The sequence below is a fragment of the Schistocerca serialis genome, chromosome 2, assembly GCF_023864345.2.
Source record: "Schistocerca serialis cubense isolate TAMUIC-IGC-003099 chromosome 2, iqSchSeri2.2, whole genome shotgun sequence".
NCBI lineage: Eukaryota > Metazoa > Arthropoda > Insecta > Orthoptera > Acrididae > Schistocerca > Schistocerca serialis.
This window is the reverse complement of record NC_064639.1, coordinates 496,435,496-496,456,938: the sequence shown is the minus strand read 5'-3', so window position 1 is coordinate 496,456,938 and position 21,443 is coordinate 496,435,496. Positions and strand designations below refer to the sequence as shown.

At 38.0% G+C, this 21,443-nt stretch overlaps 1 protein-coding gene across 4 annotated transcripts in view; it reads right to left on the bottom strand.

Moving 5' to 3' along the window:
- LOC126457435 (mitochondrial dicarboxylate carrier-like) overlaps window positions 1–16,329 on the bottom strand; it is a 115,266-nt gene extending 98,937 nt beyond the window's left edge. Inside the window, exons 1-2 of one of the 4 annotated variants that reach the window (XR_007585471.1) lie at window positions 15,935–16,257; window positions 14,612–14,719 (exon numbers count right to left, since the gene is read on the bottom strand). Coding sequence is in view for 3 of the 4 variants with exons in the window: in XM_050093709.1 (XP_049949666.1) it covers window positions 14,612–14,716 (105 nt within the window). In the remaining variant the exon portion in view is untranslated. Of the gene's footprint in view, window positions 1–14,611; window positions 14,720–15,934; window positions 16,258–16,307 lie in introns of those variants that run through there. The other 3 variants (XM_050093709.1, XM_050093708.1, XM_050093707.1) reach the window with 3 other exon arrangements.
- Between the last annotated feature and the right edge of the window lie 5,114 nt (window positions 16,330–21,443).

Here is a 21,443-nt window from a genome sequence, read left to right as displayed (position 1 = left end):
GGCTGTGAAGCAGACATTGAAATGAAGAACATTGCACTGGGTGGAGTACTCAGCAACACGGTGGTCCAGTTGTTATTTGGCCACAGTTTGTCGGTGGCCATCCATGCGGACAGAAAGCTTGTTGATTGTCATGCCCACATAGAATGCAGCACAATTACAGTCTGTAAAGGCCTCAGTGATACCCTCAGAGTATTTTGAGAGGGACTGCAGATGCGACAGCCACATGTGGCTAGACTGAATGGAAGGGACTTCTTGGTATCGAAAGGGTGGCAGCTGTCAAAGTATAGGTTTTGTTGGCAGTTGATAGATTTTATATGGACAGAGGTACTGATGCAGCCATCTTTGAGGTGCAGATCAACATCAAGGAATGAGGTGTTTTGGGTTAGGTAGGACCAGATGAAGTGAATGGGGGAGAAGGTGTGGAGGTTCTGGAGAAATGTGGATAGGCTGTCCTCTCCCTCGATCCAGATCACAAAGTTGTTATCAATGAGTCTGAACCAGGCGAAGGGTTTCGGATTCTGGGTGTTTAAAAGGGATTCCTCTAGATGGCCAATGAACATCTTGACACAAGATGGTGCCTTGCGGGTGCCCATAGCCGTACCCTGGATTTGTTTGTAGGTAATGCCTTCAAAGGACAAGTAATTGTTGGTGAGGATATAGTCGGTCATGGTGGCTGGGAAGAAGGTTGTTGGTTTGGAATATGTCAGCATTGGGAAAGGTAATGTTCAATAGCAGTAAGGTCATGGACATTAGGGATGTTAGTGTAAAGGGGAGGCGGCATAAATAGTGATGAACAGGGCACCATGTGGCAAAGGTACAGGAACTGTGGAGAGTCGGTGGAGAAAATGTTTGGTATTTTTTATATATGGATGGTAGGCTGTACGTAATAGACTTAAGGTATTTGTCTATGAGAGCAGAAATTCTCTCAGGGGGGGGGGGGGGGGAGGGGGGGGAGGGACAGTAATCGGCCACAATGGGTCATCCTGGGTGGTTGGTAGGGGGGGGGGGGGGGCGGCGTTGGGTTGTTTGGGGAAAGAGACCAGACAGTGAGGTCATTGGTCTCATCGGATTAGGGATGGACAGGGAATTAAGTCAGCCATGCTCTTTCAAAGGAACCATCCCGGCATTTGCTTGAAGCATTTAGGGAAATCACGGAAAACCTAAATCAAGATGGCTGGACATGGGATTGAACCGCCATCCTCCCGAATGCGAGTGCAGTGTGCTAGCCATTGCGCCACCTCACTTGGTTGGGTTTATGGACTTTAGGAAGCATGTAGAAGGTAGTAGTTGGGGGGAGAAGCAGGGGTGAGGAGAGAAATGCACTTTGCTGAGAGGTCATGGGATGGCCATGAGGATTTGAGGAGGGACTGGAGATCCTTCTGTACAACAAACACTTTATCCATCAATGATGGTCATCTCAAAACACAAGAAGCCATAAGACATTAGTGAAAAACCATGAAAATAAAACTTACTTTTTCATGTTTCCACCTCCGAAGTCTTCTGTTACCAATAAGGAAAAAGTTTCAGGGTTTAGGGATTTAAGAATTACACCATGTGCCTTCCAGTTCTGATTCTTTTCAATACAAATGTCTAAATATTTAGAATTCTGTGTTTCATTTTTTTATTTTCCATTGTACATTATTTCTAATGGTGCAGTCAGGCCTTGTGCAGTCAGAGAAAAAATTAATAATTTTCACGGAAATTTTACTTATATTTTCGATGCTTGAAGGAAAGAAAAAAAAGAGGCAAAAGAGAGAGAAGAAGAAGACAGTTGACAAAATGTCATCTGTATAAACTGATTCACAAACTGAAAACTGACATGTTCAGTGGAGAGACACTTCTGAAATCCAAACTGAATGTGACTACATATCTTACTCTGTAATGGGTTTGTTGTTGCTCTTGTGGATGCTTTTGCAATACCTTCAAGAAGGTGGTAGGGAGTCAAACTGGTTGGTAATTATTAATTTGTGTGTGTGGGGAGGCATCATAATGAGGGACTGTAGGAGGATTCAGGGTGACTTGGACAGAATTTTTATTTGGCACGATGACTGCCAGCTTGCTTTAAATCAGGGCTTAACAAATGGCCGGTTTTGAGCGCGAGTACTCGCATCTGCTCAGGCACGTGCTCGTGAGTAGGTGCAAGGTCGCTGAGTAGGGAGGGAGGGGAAATGCGCGCGCACGTTTGAATAGGGCCGCAGCGTGCCTATTGAATTCGCGCCGACTGTGTAACGTTTAAAGTACTACTATCAGCTCTAACAGTCACTTCGCTGGTTAAGAATCATGTCAAGTCGCCGTTGTGTAACCCCAACCATGCTTTCGCAGTTCAACCCCCATTGGGAGGAATTGTATCTGTTTACAGAAAAAGATGGTGTTGCAAAATGTTTAGTATGTCACAAAACACTGAATTCTTTTAGGAAATTTAATTTGCAGCGACATTATATGTCGTACCACGCGAAAGACTACGGAAGTGGAAAATGTGATGGATCAGATCGTGCACAGGAAGTTATTAAACTTAAAAGAAAGCTATCCGAAGAAGATCTGGACAACGAAGAAAAATCAACTAAGGCAGCTCTCAGAGTGAGTTACAAAATTGCTTTGCTTTTAGCAAAATCCCTGCGCCCCTTCACTATGGCGATTTAATAAAAGTATGTTTGGTAGTTGCAGCGGAACATTTGAGTCCATCTCAAGTTGAACAGTTTCGGATTGTGCCATTATCTAACATGACCATTATGCGTCGCATACAGGACATGGCAGACGACGTCCAGAGCCAGCTTGCAAATATCTGTAAAGATTTTATGGCGTATTGTCTAGCTCTGGATGAAAGTGTTGATATCACTGGAACAGTGCAGCTTACCATATTTATTAGAGGTGTTAATAGAGATCTTCAGGTGAGGGAGGAGCTCCTCGATGTAGTAGCCATGAAGAACACTACAACCGGAGGTGATATTTTAAGTAGTGTTGAAGAAAGTGTTGAAAATATAGGATTGTCGTGGAATTCTTTAGTTACAGTGTCTACAGACGGTGCACCAGCGATGACAGGGAAAAAGTCAGGTTTTGTTGCGCTGTTGAAGGAGAAAATACAAAAACTGATCGTGCCGAATGAAATAAGGGGCGTTCACTTTGTGATCCACCAGGAAAACTTATGTGCAAAGAGTATCACTCTAAAAAATGTGATGAGTGTTGTTGTTCGTACAAACAATTATATAAGGAAGCATGGGCTTCAACACAGGCAATTTAAAAGCTTTCTTGAGCATGAAAGCCAGTACGGTAGCCTGCCTTATTACAGCGAGGTCCGCTGGCTTAGTCGTGGCGAATTATTAAATCGATTTTTTTGCCTATTAGATGGGATAAATAAGTTCATGGAAATAAATAACATGTGTGTTCCTGAATTGAAAGAACCTTCATGGAAATGTGATCTCGCGTTCTTAGCAGATTTAACTAGCCATCTGAATGCTTTGAACATTTCACTACAAGGTAAAGATCTGCTAATTACTCGTTTCATAGATCGAACACAAGCTTTTAAAATGAAATTGACGCTTTGGGTGGGTCAACTGGAAACAGGAAATCTAGCTCATTTTCCTAAATTATCATCCGTGCTAGATGTTCACAAAGACTGTGAATGTTATTCACATAGTTTAGTTGCCCTTAAGGAAGAATTTGATCAACGCTTTCAAGATCTGACAGCACTAGACAGTGATTTTGATCTGTTCTCCTCTCCATATTCAGCAAATATTGAAGAGATTCGTCCTGAGCTGCAACTAGAAATTATTGACCTCCAGTGGGGCAGAGAATACAGAGACAAATTTCAGAACAAGAAAAACATTTTGGAATTCTACAGACACTTCCCTCAGGATAGATTTCCTCGTTTGCACAAATTGGCGGCTACAATAATATCAATGTTCGGTTCCACATATGTTTGTGAACAACTGTTCGCTGCAATGAAATGTAACAAGACGCACCTGAGAAACGCATTGTCTGATCGAAATTTAAACTGCACGCTGCGCCTACAATGCACAAGAATCAATTACTCCAAACATAGACGCAATTGTAAAGAGAAAAAAGTAAAAGATAACCAAGAATCCCACACTTCAGGGACATCATTTCTTGTGTAACAGTTCACAAATTAATACGAATGTAGAGGCATACACTAAGCTAATAAAATTATGTGGCACGTGTACATTCTCCTTTATTTGTTTCACTTGTCGCAGTAATAATTCGGGAGTGATATCCCTGCAGGTGGCCACGGATTTACATTGACTGGCGGCAGCTGTTGTGTGCCCCACGTGACTCTCCCCACTCTCCGCTCTGGTCCGGTAGTGGGGGTAGCGTGCTCGCGCTGCTCCATGCTCGCGCCTTGCTGCTCACAGCTTGCTCCGAGAGCACGTATGTTGTGAAGCCCTGCTTTAAATGCAGATGGATAAAAGAAACATACACGTAACATTCAAATACAGTATTAACAATATGATCCTTGGTAAATGACTTGAAACCAAATTACTATATAAGGTCAATTATAGAGTAGGCAACTGGTTGACAATGGTTTATTGGGAAAGTATTGAGCACTTATAAAGAAGAAGTGTGTGGCTGCTTATGTAACCTATTTTTGGAAATTGAGTGTTTGTGGTCCCCACCATCCAGTTTAAAAATAAGTCATAAAACCAATTCAGAGGTCTGCTGCTAAACTTGCTTCCAGTATGAGATTATCACAAAGATGCTTTGTGTGCTTAAATGGGAATCCTTTAAGGGAAGAAATCTTTTTGTGGAACACTTATAAATTTTAGACAGCCAGTATCTGTGACAGACTGTTAAATCATTCTACTGCCTCCAATGCACATATTGCATGATGACTGTACTAACTAGAACTCAGTTTTTTGCATATTTGCATGATAGTGTATATAAGTGCATATAAAGGGTATTAGAGTGTATTCAACTAATTTGTGCATCCTTATGCGTATATCTTAATTTCTCAGCAATGATTCTTGAAATATAAATATTTCATCACAATACTTTAAGAAGAGGAGGAAGACCCACGTAAATTTCTCTTTTATTACTCTGCTTTTGTAGAACGATTTTTATCTTTAACATTTCTGAATCCATAAAAGGGCACTAAAATTCAGGATAAGATAGCTATTAACAATTAGTAGCTCCTGATACAGTACAAAAAATGTGCTGCACAACAGCTGAACGTAAACCAAATAGCATTCAATAAATGCTACAAATCTCTAAAGTTCAGTGTGGCCATTGCATCATAAAACTTGATATAGTTTGTGTTACTGTTATCATTGTTGTTGTTGTTGTTGTGATCTTCAGTTCAGAAACTGGTTTGATGCAGCTCTTCACGCTACTCTATCCTGTGCAAGGTTCATCATCTCCAAGTAACTACTACAACCTTCATCCTTCGGAATCTGTTTAGCATATTCACGCCTTGGTCTCTTGGTGGACGATAAATAGTTTGGACAAGAAGAGAATAGAAGCTTTCGAAATTTGGTGCTACAGAAGAATGCTGAAGATTAGATGGGTAGATCACATAACTAATGAGGAGGTATTGAATAGAATTAGGGAAAAGAGAAATTTGTGGCACACCTTGACTAGAAGAAGGGATCAGTTGGTAGGACATATTCTGAGGCATCAAAGGATCACCAATTTAGTATTGGAGGGCAGCGTGGAGGGTAAAAATCGTAGAGGGAGACCAAGAGATGACTATACTATGCAGATTCAGAAGGATGTAGATTGCAGTAGGTACTGGGAGATGAAGAAGCTTGCACAGGATAGAGTAGCGTGGAGACCTGCATCAAACCAGTCTCTGGACTGAAGACTACAACAATGACAACAACAACATGAGTACACAAACAACGAAACTACTAACTAGAAACCTGTCGAGAGGTATGAACCATCAAGTGTCGCATAGTCATATACCTTTGTGTGAATGATGATGTGTGTTTGTGCAGCCTGATTCTTCGATCTTATCATTTGGAGATAAGTTGTAGGTTATTGGAAACCACAGAGAATATGAAGGACTTCTGTGATAGAAGTAGATGAATATGGAAAGAGGGGAAAAAATAGGCAGGTACTCCAATGATAAGTAAGTAAGGAAAGAGGAGAAATGGTTGCTAAGATCGAAAAAGAGAAAGAAGATACTCCCAAAGACAGGAAACCCTTCCCATCCCCCTTCCCCAGGATCCCTACACCTCACCAGTACTTGAGTGAAAAGCCGGAGGAGGTATGTTGTTAAATCGTCTAATACAGAACAGACATTCTCACCTTCACCCTTGATGTCCCTGAAGAAAATCTTAGCAACCCCTATGGAATGGCAAATGGTGAAGAATCCATCACACTTGCATGTGAGGGTTGTTTGAAAGATGTGGTGTGTGTGTTCCGTGTTAGTCATGATTCATATGTTGGTGTACAATGTTTTAATGTACAGCACAATACCCACCCCTTCCAAAAATTATACAAACCCTCCCATTTACATCACATTTCATAAAAGGTATAAAATATTCTATACTAAATAGAAAATTATACACTACTGTCTAATAGTTGTTTAAATTAGTCATACAATATTGTGTTTTCCACAAATATAATGTCCTACTCAGTTTACTCCATTTATGTTGTCTAGGTATCAATCTGTTTAAATAGTACCATCATATTACACTTTTCACGATCATAATATTCTTATTCTGCTTATTTCATCCAGAGATCACTGTTCATTCATGATTCTCTTAAGTTTTCTACCTGACTGTCATAACCAGTTTCCTACAAACTAAAATTTAGGATAGTTCAAGATTTTAGAAATAGATTATAGAATAGTTCAAGATTTGAAGAGAATTCTGTGCAGGAAAACTATCTTGGAAGAAACACCAAAAACAACTCGGGGTCTGATGGTCATCACTCCGCCAGTTAACTCAGAATGTTAACATCCCTGGGGGATAAAGATGAATCCGCCCAAATCCCATGGAACTGATATTAACCAAGGATGTAGAGACATATCTCAGTAGGGGTAAGATAGATACTGCCTACAGGAAAATTAAAGACGCTGTGAGAGAAAAGGGAACCACATGTATGAATATTAGGAGCTCTGATGGAAACCCAGTTCTAAGCAAAGAAGGGAAAGCAGCAAGGTGGAATGAGTATACACAGGGTCTGTACAAGGGTGATGTACTTGAGAACAATATTATGGAGATGGAAGAGGACGTAGATGAAGATGAAATGGGAGATATGATACTGCATGAAGAGTTTGACAGAGCACTGGAAGACCTAGGTCCAAACAAGGTCCTGGGAGTACACAACATTCCATTAGAACTACTGATAGCCTAGGGAGAGCCAGCCATCCAACCATGACAAAACTATACCATTTGGTGAGCAAGATGTATGAGACAGAAGAAATACCCTCAGATTTCAAGACGAATATGATTGTTCCAATCCCAAAGAAAGCAGGTGTTGACAGGTGTGAAAATTACCAAACTATCAGTTTAATAAGTCACAGCTGCAAAATACTAACATGAATTCTTTACAGATGTATGTAAAAACTGGTAGAAGCTGACATTCGGGAATTTCAGTTTGCATTCCATAGAAATGTTGGAACACAAGGCAATACTGACCTTATGACTTATCTTAGAAGGTAGATTAAGGAAAGGCAAACCTACGTTTATACCATTTGTAGACTTAGAGAAAGCTTCTGATAATGTTGACTGGAATACCCTCTTTCAAATTCTGAAAGTGGCAGGGGTCAAATACAGGGAGCGAAAGGCTATATACAATTCGTACAGAAACCAGATGACAGTAATAAGAGTTAAGGGGCATGAAAGGGATGCAGTGGTTGGGAAGGGAGTGAGCCAGGGTTGTAGCCTATCCCCGATGTTATTCAATCTATGTATTGAGCAAGCAGTAAAGGAAACAAAAGAAAAATTTGGAGTAGGAATTAAAACCCATGGAGAACAAATAAAAACGTTGAGGTTCGCAGATGACATTGTAATTCTGTCAGAGACAGCAAAGGACCTGGAAGGGCAGTTGAATGGAATGGACAGTGTCTTGAAAGGAAGATATAAGATGAACATCAACAAAAGCAAAATGAGGATAATGGAATGTAGTCGAATTAAATTGGGTGATGCAAATGGTATTAGATTAGGAAATTAGACACTTAAAGTAGTAAATGAATTTTGCTATTTGGGGAGCAAAGTAACTGATGATGGTCGAAGTAGAGAGGATATAAAATGTAGACTGGCAATGGCAAGGAAAGCATTTCTGAAGAAGAGAAATTTGTTAACATTGAGTATAGATTTAAGAGTCAGGAAGTCATTTCTGAAAGTATTTGTATGGAGTGTGGCCATGTATGGAAGTGAAACAGGGACAATAAATAGTTTGGTCAAGAAGAGAATAGAAGCTTTCGAAATGTGGTGCTACAGAAGAATGCTGAAGATTAGATGGGTAGATCACGTAACTAATGAGGAGGTACTGAATAGAATTGGGGAGAAGAGGAATTTGTGGCACAACTTGACTAGAAGAAGGGATTGGTTGGTAGGACATGTCCTGAGGCATCAAGGGATCACCAGTTTAGTATTGGAGGGCAGCGTGGAGGGTAAAAATCATAGAGGGACACCAAGGCATGAATAGACTAAGCAGATTCAGAAGGATTTAGGTTGCAGTAAGTATTTGGAAATGAAGAAGCCTGCACAAAATAGAGCAGCACGGAGAGCTGCAACAAACCAGTCTCTGGACTGAAGAGAACAACAACAAAACATTGGTAAGTTCATCTGTGTACCCACTTAATCTTCTTCTTTACATGTTTGCTTTTAAGACTAATTTTTATAAGAGGAGAACAAGTATACCACAAATCTAATAAATTTTAATGAAGTTTCATTTATTCCCATTTGACATTGGTATATACTGTCCCACTACATATTTCTAGGTTTCAGACTGAATTGGTTCACTATTTCTTCCTCTTGCCCTCTGACCCATGCTACCTTTCCTATAGCATTGGCATATGTATTAGAAGGGAATCCTACAGTTTTGTTTTGGTTAAGACTAAGGAGTATTTGATAATGGCCTGCAAATCCCCAACCAACAATAGTGACAGCATACAAATCCTTTTCAAAGTTAACAATGGTGTTACTGATACACGTTCCAATGGTGTTACTGATACATGTTCCATCACATATGGCATTTCTACAGCTATTATATAGACTGAACAATCTGAGGTGGTTAGTAATGACTTACTGACTTGGTCCGTCTCATTTCTATATTGAAGTCCCCACAGACAGCAATATTTGTTTTAGATTTTCACAACTTAACATTATTAATTCAAATTACTCAAAGAAAATACCCATGGTATCACTTGGAGAGCTGGAGATACTTATAATGGTCAGGTTACAATCCACAAGATTTACACAACTGAATTCCCCATCTGTTTCAGAACAGTATGTGCTATGATCTATTTTTGTGAATCTTGTACCGTCTTAAACAAACATGCCTGCCCCACCCTTTTTTTCACTTCCCAACACATTACATCGGTAGCAACATGTCCCTGAGAAACAAAGAAAACTACCTCATTACTCCTCAGTCAATGCTCTGAAACACATATAACATCTACTTTTTCGTTACTGCAGAAATGCTCAAATACCACAATTTCTTCCTAATGCTACATAAACTCACTTACATCACAGTTAGTGCTTTATTAATATGAGGATAATTTTTGGTCATATTTACAGTATTCAGTGTTACATTCTGTCCTGTGTCCTGGTGAGGTCCCAAAAATCCTTGAGAAGCACAGGTTTCCTGCACCTCATGGATTGTGTCTGGGCTGTGGTTAGTAGATTGCTGCTACTGCTGTTTTTTTCCATCTCTGTTTTCACTGATGATGGCACTGCTGTTACAGATACCTCGGGTGCTTGATTTGCACTATTACTGTGCTCTCCTGTGAATTTCTGGTGTTTCTTTGAGATGTTTCTGGAAGCTGAGAAATCTTCATACAGGGTAGCCCACCATATGTTGTATCAGGCACATTATCTGACTTTGTTCTTCTGATTCTTCCAATGAACTGGTGTCATTTGAGATGTTCCCTTTCTTTAACACCAGCTAACAGGTGGCTGGGAGTGAAGTAAAATTACATTTGATTCTTTACATAGCATACATGAGAGGTGTGACCTCTGTAGCATCACCCTGCAGTATCTGAGATCTTATCTTATTTACCATTTCTAAATCTTTCATATTATAATGTTTTTTTTCCTCTCTTTTTTCCTTGTCTATTTAAGTGAGAACAGTGTGTAGTGCGGAATCTTCCCAAAATTCCTACTGTTCACAAATATCGCATTTTCAAAACGACAGCAGATATTCCACATCTCTGTATTAGCACTTTCAGTTTTTTTGTTGACACACGACAGCTCTGCCAAGTCACGTTGATGTGACACTGGAAAAATGATGATATTTGTTCCTCTCAGCTCACATAGTCTTCTTTCAAGTGAGATTAAGAGGGTTTTCTTTTTTTTATGTCTTTCAATCCCACCAGGAACATGGAAATGTCTGTGTTAGTTAGTAAAGAAATGTATGATGTGACTGCACTAAATTTAATTCCTGGCTTTGTTATGCAAGTTAACTTCTGACTGCTTTCACTCCTATTTCATCCGCTATACTTCACTCCTGGCTGTCTGCATACAGCTCAATTTTACTTGTGCTACCTGTTCAGTAATTACCGATTTCCGGTCTCCCTTGGCAGCACATGAGGTCTTGTTTTGTACTGTTTTTTCTTTCCTTTTTGTTAAGCGAGTCTAATGGTGCCTCAGGAGAACAGCTTAACAGTGGCAAATTTTTTGAGACCACTTTCACATTTGGTTACTTAAACAGTGGCAGCAATATTCTGCTTCCAATAAATTATAAAGGTTTAATAGTTTACTGTGTAAAAGTTTTCTGGGATATTTAATTTGCCCTGAATTACTACTGTCTAAGGCTGCTGCTTTCCCATTCTTCATAGTTTTCAATACTGAAATCAACTCCTCCATAGTTATTTCATTTAGTCCCCCCTAGTTATACTTCCCTCCACACCCATGGTTTTTGGTGTGTCCAATCAACTAATCAAAAATGTTCAAATGTGTCTGAAATCTTATGGGACTGCTAAGGTCATCAGTCCCTAAGCTTACACACTACTTAACCTAAATTATCCTAAGGACAAACACACACACACCCACGCCCGAGGGAGGACTCGAACCTCCGCCGGGACTAGCCGCACAGTCCATGACTGTAGCGCCCTAGATCGCTCGGCTAATCCTGCGTGGCAATAAACTAATCCAGCCCCTTAGTCAAATTATGCCATAAAAGACATTTTTTTCTTCACTCATATTAATACTTGTACCCTATGGAAGAAAAGATGTTTTATCACTTCTTACTCAGTGATATTTAAAGAAATTTTGTCTATTTTTGTTTTGTGTTTTCATGGCTTTATACGACATTGGCTCTCCATGAATACCATCTTATGTGTTACAAACATAACAACCTGAGGCTTGTTGGTAAGTGAATCTCAGAATTGTTTTTAGAATAATTATTATTTCTTTTATAAATATTGTGATAGGTTGGAAAAGATTTCATCACTTACTTCATACATACCCTTGGCTTCTTCAACTTCTTGGGACAAAAATTTTAACCCTTAATTCTTAATGTACATCTTCCTTTATGATGCTTTGTCTACTGCTTTCTTTATTGCATTTTAATGTTTGACCACTCAGCTCCAGTATCATTAAGAATGTAGTTAGTTCCTAATTGCTCTATCAATGTGTTGTGATAAAGCACTTCAATATGTATTTCTTCCAACAAATAAACTTTATGAACTTCTTGTTGTTATATTATTTGTGATACGTACTTCTCCATTTAGCAAACCTCTCTATCTGAAATATGGTGAAATCGTCAGATCCTACATGGTTAACTGACTGTACGTTATTTGCCTTTTCCTGTTTCTTATATCTTTCTTCCTCCATTATAGCAAGATGGTCTCTTCTTTAACCTATAAGAGTACTGTACCTGAGCAAATAAAATACAGGTGCAATGATAAATTCATTTTTAGCTTATGGGTCATTCCATGTTAAAGAGACTTTGTGACAAAAAAATTAAAATGACAATATTACAAATATAACCTTAAAAATGTCAAGTTAAAAGTACATTTGTTCATTGCAAAATAATCATGAACATGAAAAAATTAAATTTCTACCTTCACTAAGCGTTTAAAGTGCACTACTCTATGATACCACAGAGAGGTATGTTTTATGCTATTTCCAGATGAGTATTAGTTGTGTTATCTATGGCTGATTGTTCTATTGTTGCAAAGAATATTGAAGTCAACATTGTTATAGCTCATAATAATTCATTTTGTTGAAGTAAGCTAATTGCATTTCTTTATTTTGTTAGTTTTATAATATATATGCAGCTTGTAACACCCGTAACAAAAAAGATACAAAAGTTTAATTTGTAATCTAGTAAATTTGTTCTGTACAATACCTTTCTGTAAAAGTGAGGTTATGCACATGTTTTACAATATCATACAATTACATGGCATTTTGAAATCTTATTTAATACTCTTAGAGCTGTTACGGGTGTTACTAATTTTTGTTTCGGGTGTTAATTAACACATGTGTAACACCCGTAACTTGAATTGGAAGGTTTAATGCCACCTTCATCTTTAGTAGGTCTAGGCCCTACATTTAAATTATAACCAAAGGGTATTATTATGAATGAAAAAAGTTTTTTTAACTATGTTTATTACATATGAAAACAGTTTTAAGCATGAAAACTAAAATTTTTATTCGTCTGCATACATTTCTTTAAGCACTACACCTACATTATAAAAGTTAATTAGAGCATTAACCTGACTCAACTGATGTTCTCCTAAAATGTTAATTAAGCCCAAAATTCTTTAGATTACATATAGTTTATGTTTTCCATTCTAACTTTTCCAAGAACAACAATATTTCTAACCTCAGTTTTAAATTTTATATAGGCCCAGTAAACTGCTTATTGAGGCAAATTCTAGCCATTCATAAGAGCCTATGTTTAACAATGTACTGTGCTGGGCAGTTCAAAAACAAATATACTCTGTCCAATCCATGTTATTTTGAGAGAGACTTTGGACTGACAGTTGAGTGGAATTTTTTGCCAGTTCACATGGTAAAGGAGCCATGGATGGCATTGGAGGTGCACTGAAGAGGAGCATGTGTACACCTGTTAGATCTAGGAAAATTATTATTAACAACACAATTGACTGCTATGACTACACTCTGAAGAATTTTTCTAAAATTAAGGTATTATGGGTTGATAACATAACAGTGGAGCATAACCGTCCTATTTTGGATGAAAGGTGGAAAATTTTACAAGGGATTCCTCAAATTCAGGGCTGCCATCACTTTTGGCCTTATAACACAACTGATTTGCTGGTTTCAAAAACAGCAGAATCATTAATGACAAGGGTGTCAGTATTTATTACTGAGGAGGCCAAAGTTAAAACATTACATGCAAAAAGATGCATAAACTTCCATGAAGTGTGCAGTTCTGATGATTCTGATCAGGAGACTGTTTCACTATCTGAATCACAAGACAATATTGGAAATGCTTGTGAGTTAAGCCTAACTAATAAAATTGAAAAGTCTGATTTAAAATTTGGGTTATTTGTCTTGGATGACATTCCAAATGACAAAAAGAAGCCAACCCTATCCAAAATTCAATACTGTTACTTGGGAATCTGCCAGAGTGAGGTTGATGAAGAGGAGGATGTAAAAATAATGTTTCTGAAGTCAGGAGGAAAAAGTAAAACACTTTTTAAACTAGACGAAACTGATGTTTGTTTTGTGAAATTCAGTCAAGTACTATCTAAGGTAACAACACCAGAAATCAAACAACAAGGGAACTGTTTGTACTATTACTTTAATTTTGAATTGGATGTTGCTGAAAAAGATTATTAAAAAGTTTTTAAACCTATCAATAATAAGAAAACATTTTTGTCATAAATTTGTTAGGCCTACAAAATGAGGTAAATGTAAGTAACGATATCTTGGCCTAGTTGTGCTTTAAAACTGTAACAAAATTTTTTGTGTAATAAATAGCTTTATCCTTCAAACATGTTTTCTTAAGTACATACTTCTATACCAAATAAACTATAATACTTCTTTTCTTTTTATGCAATTGTAAGAGGTAGATTTATTCCTTTAAGAATGAAATCTGATGCATCTATGTAACACCCGTAACAGCAAAAAATATATAAATACTGAGTTATGATGTCCAAAAAAATAAAAATTTATATTTCAAAATAAAATTTGGGGCAATACCTCGTAACAGTTGTTTTACAAGAATGAAAGCTTCATCAAGTTTGCAGAAATTAGAGAATTCCCTAACTCATAATATCCTTCTCATATGTTTTGATGTAAAACATTGATTCTTTCACATATATACACATTTTACAAGTTTTAATGAGAAATGAAGGATATATTATGCAACTGATGGGATGCACATTCCTAACTCCTCTGCTACTTTCCTCTTCCCTCAATTTTTGTTATTATTCTCCACAGTATATAAATATGGCAAGGAGTTACTTAATCCAATTCCATACTCCTAAAGAAATGCACAGTAACAGATTAAGGCCTACCTTCACTGTGTCAAGGCACTGCGTGAAGCAACAAGCACCAGCTGAGGCGACACCACCCATCCACCACGTAGCGATACGCCTTTCTTCTCCTGTATTCTGCATCATTATCTGTAGACAATAGAGACAGTCATTGGATATATGTAGTTGTAGCACAGTGCAAGACACATCACAAAGGTAATATCTTACACAGATAAAAATTAAAAACAGCACAACTGTTATGGCTGTTTCCTTTTACAAAAGGAAGGATCAATGAAATTACTTGCCTGTTGGTCCACATGGAAATTCAGTTTTGAAATAAAGAAATAACAATCAAAAAGTTCTAACATTCTGAATGGTGACTGAACTATCTCACCTAATAACCAAAACAAAACTAATATAAATTGAAATATGAAAAATTGAGCAGAATCTACAGGCTCTGATTCATCCAAATCACATGAACTTTTCGTAATTTTATATGCATTATGGCCACACATTAACATGGTTCGAAGCAATATTGACTGTTAACACGAAACTAAGATTTTTATCTTACATATTAATTTCATTTATTTCAAATGTTGAATGGCAATTTTCTTCTCTATTTTCCTCCCTCTTCGTTATTAATATTGTTCATTTTATTTTAGGCTTATTGGAATACAAATTAAGATGTTTGCACAGAATGATCCACTGTATCTGACTATGGAATGCTCAAGGGGGAATATCACAATCTACATCATTAATGAGTATTGTGTGAAGCAAATATTTTGAGATGAGGAAATAGGAATGTGATGAGCTAAGGTCATCCGGAATCCAAAATTAGTAATACCATTTCCATAATTCTCAACAGTGAAGCTTTGTGTATGTCAAACTTCACACTCATAGGCCTGTATTCTGTTTTCACTAACAGCCTTTAACAGTCACAACATACTAAAAAGGTATCAAGGGCAAGGATGGGGAAATAATCGGTTGTATCCTTTCCAAGGAATTATTCCGACATTCGCCGTAAGTTTTCGGACAACCACGAAAAAGCTAAACCTCGATACCCGAACGCCATTCCAGCAACAAATGAAACTCCTTTCCGACAATAAGGATGCAAAGTAGGGCATATTAATCTACTGCTGCAAGACAATCCTCCGGACTGACAGACTAAAACCATCCCACTAGTAATAACAAAACTATCAAGCTTTCAAAGCGACTAACAATAGTCTGTGATTTCAATTGCTTCTGTGGCAACGGATGGAAATTATTTTTCATTTGTAGTAGCACTGCTCCATTTTGAAATCATTTACTGGGCAAGCAGATGACACGTGTTTTATTCAGTTTCATCAGGAATGTAAACAAACATACCTTGCTCGCCACATTTATTTAGCAAAGATGTTCAAGCCAAAAACAGTGACTTTGACCGACGGCTCGTGTTTACCACCATGCTTCTTACTGAATCATATCTAGAAAATACCGTGTATTTACTGGCACTTTTACTTCGTGTGTACTGTAGCTAATGTTAGCTACTGTTGAGATGTTTCAGCTCCTTTCGACGAATGAGGGAAGGGACGTGATCACGAGTTTACCGGGAATAATCTGTCTCCAGTTTCTTTCAGTTATTGTTTACAAGGACACAGCGATACCAGAGGACATTATGGCCATCATATTTGCATTAATCTTATCTTATCTCCAAGATTCCACTTTAGGATACAAGTAATTGTGAAGACTATATAGATACTTGATATTTCGTATTATCGCGAAAGATGTCAACAGTTTGCTGTAGGCTTCATCGTATAAATCTTGAAAGTTGATTCCTTTGTAGCACTCTTCATCGAAAGAGGAGTTTAGTCAGGAGCTTTCATCTCATTTTCCTACATTTCTAGTATCCAATAATTAATCTAATGTTCTGCCTCTAAACTTATATACCGTACGAATTGTTTATCTTGTGTAAACAACAGAATTTTCATTTAGAAAATATTTGTCCATTACTTTGCATCGTTGGACTCATGTCAAGATAGCGTCTTTACTTTAGAAAAGCTTTAAGCCAGTATAATTTGATGGTAACACTTCTGTGATATAATATGAAATTTATAATTGGTTTGAGTATGACAAGACTGCCTACTTCATATACAAGAATATCCGTCAACGGTGATTGTTAATTGCTCCCTTTCAACGGGCGATAGGGCTACTTGTTTAAGCTAACATGTGGTCTTGCGGAAGATATTAGCTATAACTTCATAATGTTTTTTTTCATATGAGCAAATAGTTTATGACGAAGATTTTTGGCAACATAAAAATATCGAACTGACCATTGTTGTTGTAATCGAACTATGACAGATTTCAGTAAAGGGACGAGCACACGGTGCCTTGTTTCTGTTCAGCTTTGAGCATAAATTTCTAACAGCGCAACTACTCATGCGCATTTTTGCATGCGTAATTTCCTGGAAATGATGCCGCGCGAAACAGCGCATTGCTTCCCGTCTTCGGTGGAAATCTCTGCGCTTTTCAGCAGAAGACAGTAAGCTGCGGCCCGTACGTATTTCATTGTGTCGTGTGTTGAGCTATTTATGTGTAATAATTTCTGTTGACTCCAAGGGAAGTACCTTAAATTACAAAGAAAACTTACATGTAATACCACCCCTAAAGATTCTTTCAATAAAAATTTGAGATGTGATGCACTGAGCGTTCAGTATTAGATAGAAGAGTTTCCGATCATATTGTTGTAAAGAAGAAGATACAGTAAGTTTCTAAGTGGAATGAGGAATTAGCCAGAAATGTATGAAAACTGTGGACGAATATTCATGTTATAGCAACTTAATAGCACAGCTACTGAGGAGCCTGACATCTTTTAGTAAAGAAGCTCTTCAATAAACTACTAGAAATAGACACAAAAATTGAAAAACACATACTTCGTTCTAGTGGCTTCTGTCCTCTATGAAATTCCCAAAATCGTCGATTCTGAGGACGTTTAATCTACATATATTTTTTCAAGATTAATGTTATGTAAACAACATTTTTATACAATATACAAATGAAGCACTGAAAGGTAATTAACCTTAACATAACGACTAAGAATCTCCCTTAAGTATTTCTGAGTTTCAGGAGTAGTCACTGAAATGCTTTGTTTGAAATGCGAAATAAATAGTCCGAAGCGGTATGTAAGTCACCGGTTAAGGAAAAGAGATGTTATTGCCAACCTTATCGCTGCTGTTTCTCATACAGAAAATTTCCTTCTGAAATTTGCAAATGAGTCTTTGTCGTCATTTTGTATTTCTCACACCTCTGTTATTTAGAAACTTCTTTACCCACAGTCTCCTTTGTGTTTTCTTTTTCTGTCGACTTTTCATCACAATGAACGCCGAACAAACTTCCAAGCAAAGAAGCGGGTCCCTAGCTTTCTTGAGCAATGAGGCACCGTGTGGGCGCGAGAACGCCCACCCGTTCTTTACACAGTTTGTTGTGCATCCTCGAGCGTCCGCCATTGCGCACGAGGGAAGAGGAACCGTATGTACGAAACTAAAGAACAACGATTGGCACTTGAGACCTATCGTTGAAAATGTAATTCGCTGCTAAATCAGACCCAAACAAGCTGTGATATATAGATTATAGGTTTAATAACACGGTAGCAGGAGCAGGAAGATGGCTGGTAGAAACTGCTTTCTAAGTTAATCAATGGAGTGCATTCTGGCGAAACAACTGAGGCACTGCTTCGGTAATAATAACTGTAACAATATATAAAGTAAGTAATCACACAGCTAAGCCATGTCTCCGCAATATCGTTTCTTTCAGGAGTGCTAGTTCTGCAAGGTTCGCAGGAGAGCTTCTGTAAAGTTTGGAAGGTAGGAGACGAGGTACTGGCAGAAGTAAAGCTGTGAGGACGGGGCGTGAGTCGTGCTTGGGTAGCTCAGTTGGTAGAGCACTTGCCCACGAAAGGCAAAGGTCCCGAGTTCGAGTCTCAGTCTGGCACACAGTTTTAATCTGCCAGGAAGTTTCATATCAGCGCACACTCCGCTGCAGAGTGAAAATCTCATTCTGGAATCACACAGTTAATCAACAACATCGAGATAAAACCATTAAATTTGTATGAAACACACAGAACTAATACGTTTATTGCGTTACATTATTCATAGAGCATTGTGAGCCAAGCTAAAGCAACATATACTATATGCTTAGCTGGACAGTAACAGTCTTTCACTCACACTTCTGTTGGTCACAGATGGTGTGCGTGTTTTTCTGCCACAACCGATGCATAGTGCTGTCGCAATGGCACCCATACAGTAGTTTCACAGGCGGGGACAGAAGGGGGAGGGGGGCAGGACCAGGAGGTTGCCTCCCGGTATGAGCACCCTTGTTCAGAAGGATATAATCCAGAGTAAGGCTAGTTGCACACACACTGATTTTGGCCAGCTGATAAAATATCGGACATCCACATTCCGGTAGTGAACCAATGAAGAGCATTGGAGCTTGCACACTGGCCGACCACGGGCCGGCGCTGTAAAAAAGTCGGGTAGCAACCGGTCATTGCCACTGTAGACCACCGGCGCCATGCCGGTGTCGGGAATACAGTGGCCCACGTGATCAAATAGGAGCTTGCACACTCACCGATTGTTTACCGACCGTCCTCCCTCCTAAGTTCTCGTGATACTTTCTTGATGTACAGTCGACTTTGTGTGTATAGGAGTAAAATATAAAATAGTAGCTCGGCAGTAAGTTCTATACATGTTTCCAGTGGGTTATGAGATAAACATTGATACACTTATTTAGCTAGTGGAAGAAAGACCAGCTTTGTGGGACAAAACTATAGACACCTTTAAAGACAGAAATGCGACAAGAGATGTATGGAGACAAGTTTGCTGCGAACTGAATCAGGATTTCGAGGAAATGAAGAGCAAAGAAAAAATGCATTTGCTAAGCAGCATATTATGTTTCCAACTTTATTTGTTCTTTAAATCATGTCTTCTATATTTGTCATATGATATTATGCAAATAAAAAATTTCTTGTAGCTCATGTTAAAAATAATTTAAGGGCAACCAAACTGAAAATTTGTATTATCGCTATAATTTTTTAATATATGATACTTTTTTCTTTAGAGTCTTGGCATGTATGTCTGATAATCATTGCATAGCATAATAATTTTTATTAAAAATACTGTAAATACTATTAAAGTAAAGTAGATTAAAATGTTTGAATGTAAAAGTAAATAAAACCAGAATATAATTAAGGTAAAAATGAGTCCCTTCACTTTGATATACTGGGCATAGAAAATCTTGAAAAAGTTTTATTAATAACAGCCATCCATAAATTAAATTTCCCTTACAGTAAAAACGATTCCAGCTCTATCTCTATTTGTTATATACACATATATAACAAATAGTTAACACTGCGGCTGAGGTAATGGGGGTAAGGGTGCCCTTAAGTTACTACTGTAATTATCAAGAGTAATTCAGCTTTCATATTACTCATATCTTACGCATTTGCCAGGGAACAGTCCCAATAGTTGACACAAGATATTTTCTTAATATATTTTGAACATTGTTTGCTTGGAGATCATCTCGTGCTGTGGGCTCTCAAGTTAAATTTTCCAGTCCACTGATTGTTATAGTATCTTCTGGCAAACACTCATCCTGGTCACAAACAAAATTGTGAAGAACAACATACATTTTGATAATGTCAACTGCAAAATCAGGATATTCATTTATAGGCCTGTGGAAGACACGCCATGTGTTGCTCAATATTGCAAAAGCACACTCGACATGACGCCGAGCTCTACACAAACGATAACTGAATATCCTCTTTTCTAGTGTTGAATGTGTTCCGCTGTATGGCCGCATCAAATGCTTCTGAAGGCCAAATGCTTCTCTCTGACAAAGTAGTAGGAAACTTTCAGAGATTCTGTTTTCAGTAAACATTTTTCTTCAGGTAGTTGTAGTGTGTTAGTCAATACCAACTGCCAAAGAGCAGATCACTTGAAAATCGAGGGATCGCAATCTTTGCCAAAACTTCCAACGTTAACATACACAAAATTATATTTTGAATCTGCTACTGCCGTTAATACTACAGAGTAATAGCCTTTGTAATTAAAATACATGGATCCACTTCTTGTTGGGAAAATTATGTGAACATACAGCAGCTACGCAATGCAGAAAATTTGCATTTTTTCAAAATCAGAAGCAATGGACTCAAATTTATCTTTGGAAAGTCCAGGTACACATTCTGTCTTCGTTACTGACCAAACAGCTTCGCACACTTCTTTTACTATTTTTCTTGCAGTAGAAATGCCAATTCTGAAGTAGAAATGCAGATCGGTAAAGGTGCACACACTTGCAAGGTACCTGGAAAAAATTACCTGTTTCAATTTAGCAGCAATAGTCCATGGTAAATATGAAATAGTAATATAAGAATGACATCGCTTTAAATGTGAATGTATGCTTTCCCGGCGTATACAGCTGGCGAAGAGTTCTCGGGCTTCCAGCTGGGTGGCGGTGTCTTCAAACTGCGACGTTTCGACGAGTGACATACTCATAATCTTCTGGCGAAGTCAGAAGATAACATCGCTTTAGTTTTCTAATCCATCTACAATTCAGCACTTCAACAACACCCTGATAAAATTCCAAACGTAAAGAGATCACATGTACAATTAACTTACACAACTATTACTTGGTATGTCTCCCACAATTTGAATTTAATCCGCAACTCAGTTAATCCACACTCGGATTACCGTGTTTGTTTATCATTGTTTCGGGAAAAGCAGTAACGAAGAGATGGGGCAATCTTCATGATGCATTCTCAAAATCGAAGAAAAAGCTGAAACAATGCAATAAAAGTGGTGCTGGCGGACCTGACATTAAAAACTACGTCTATGCTGACCAAATG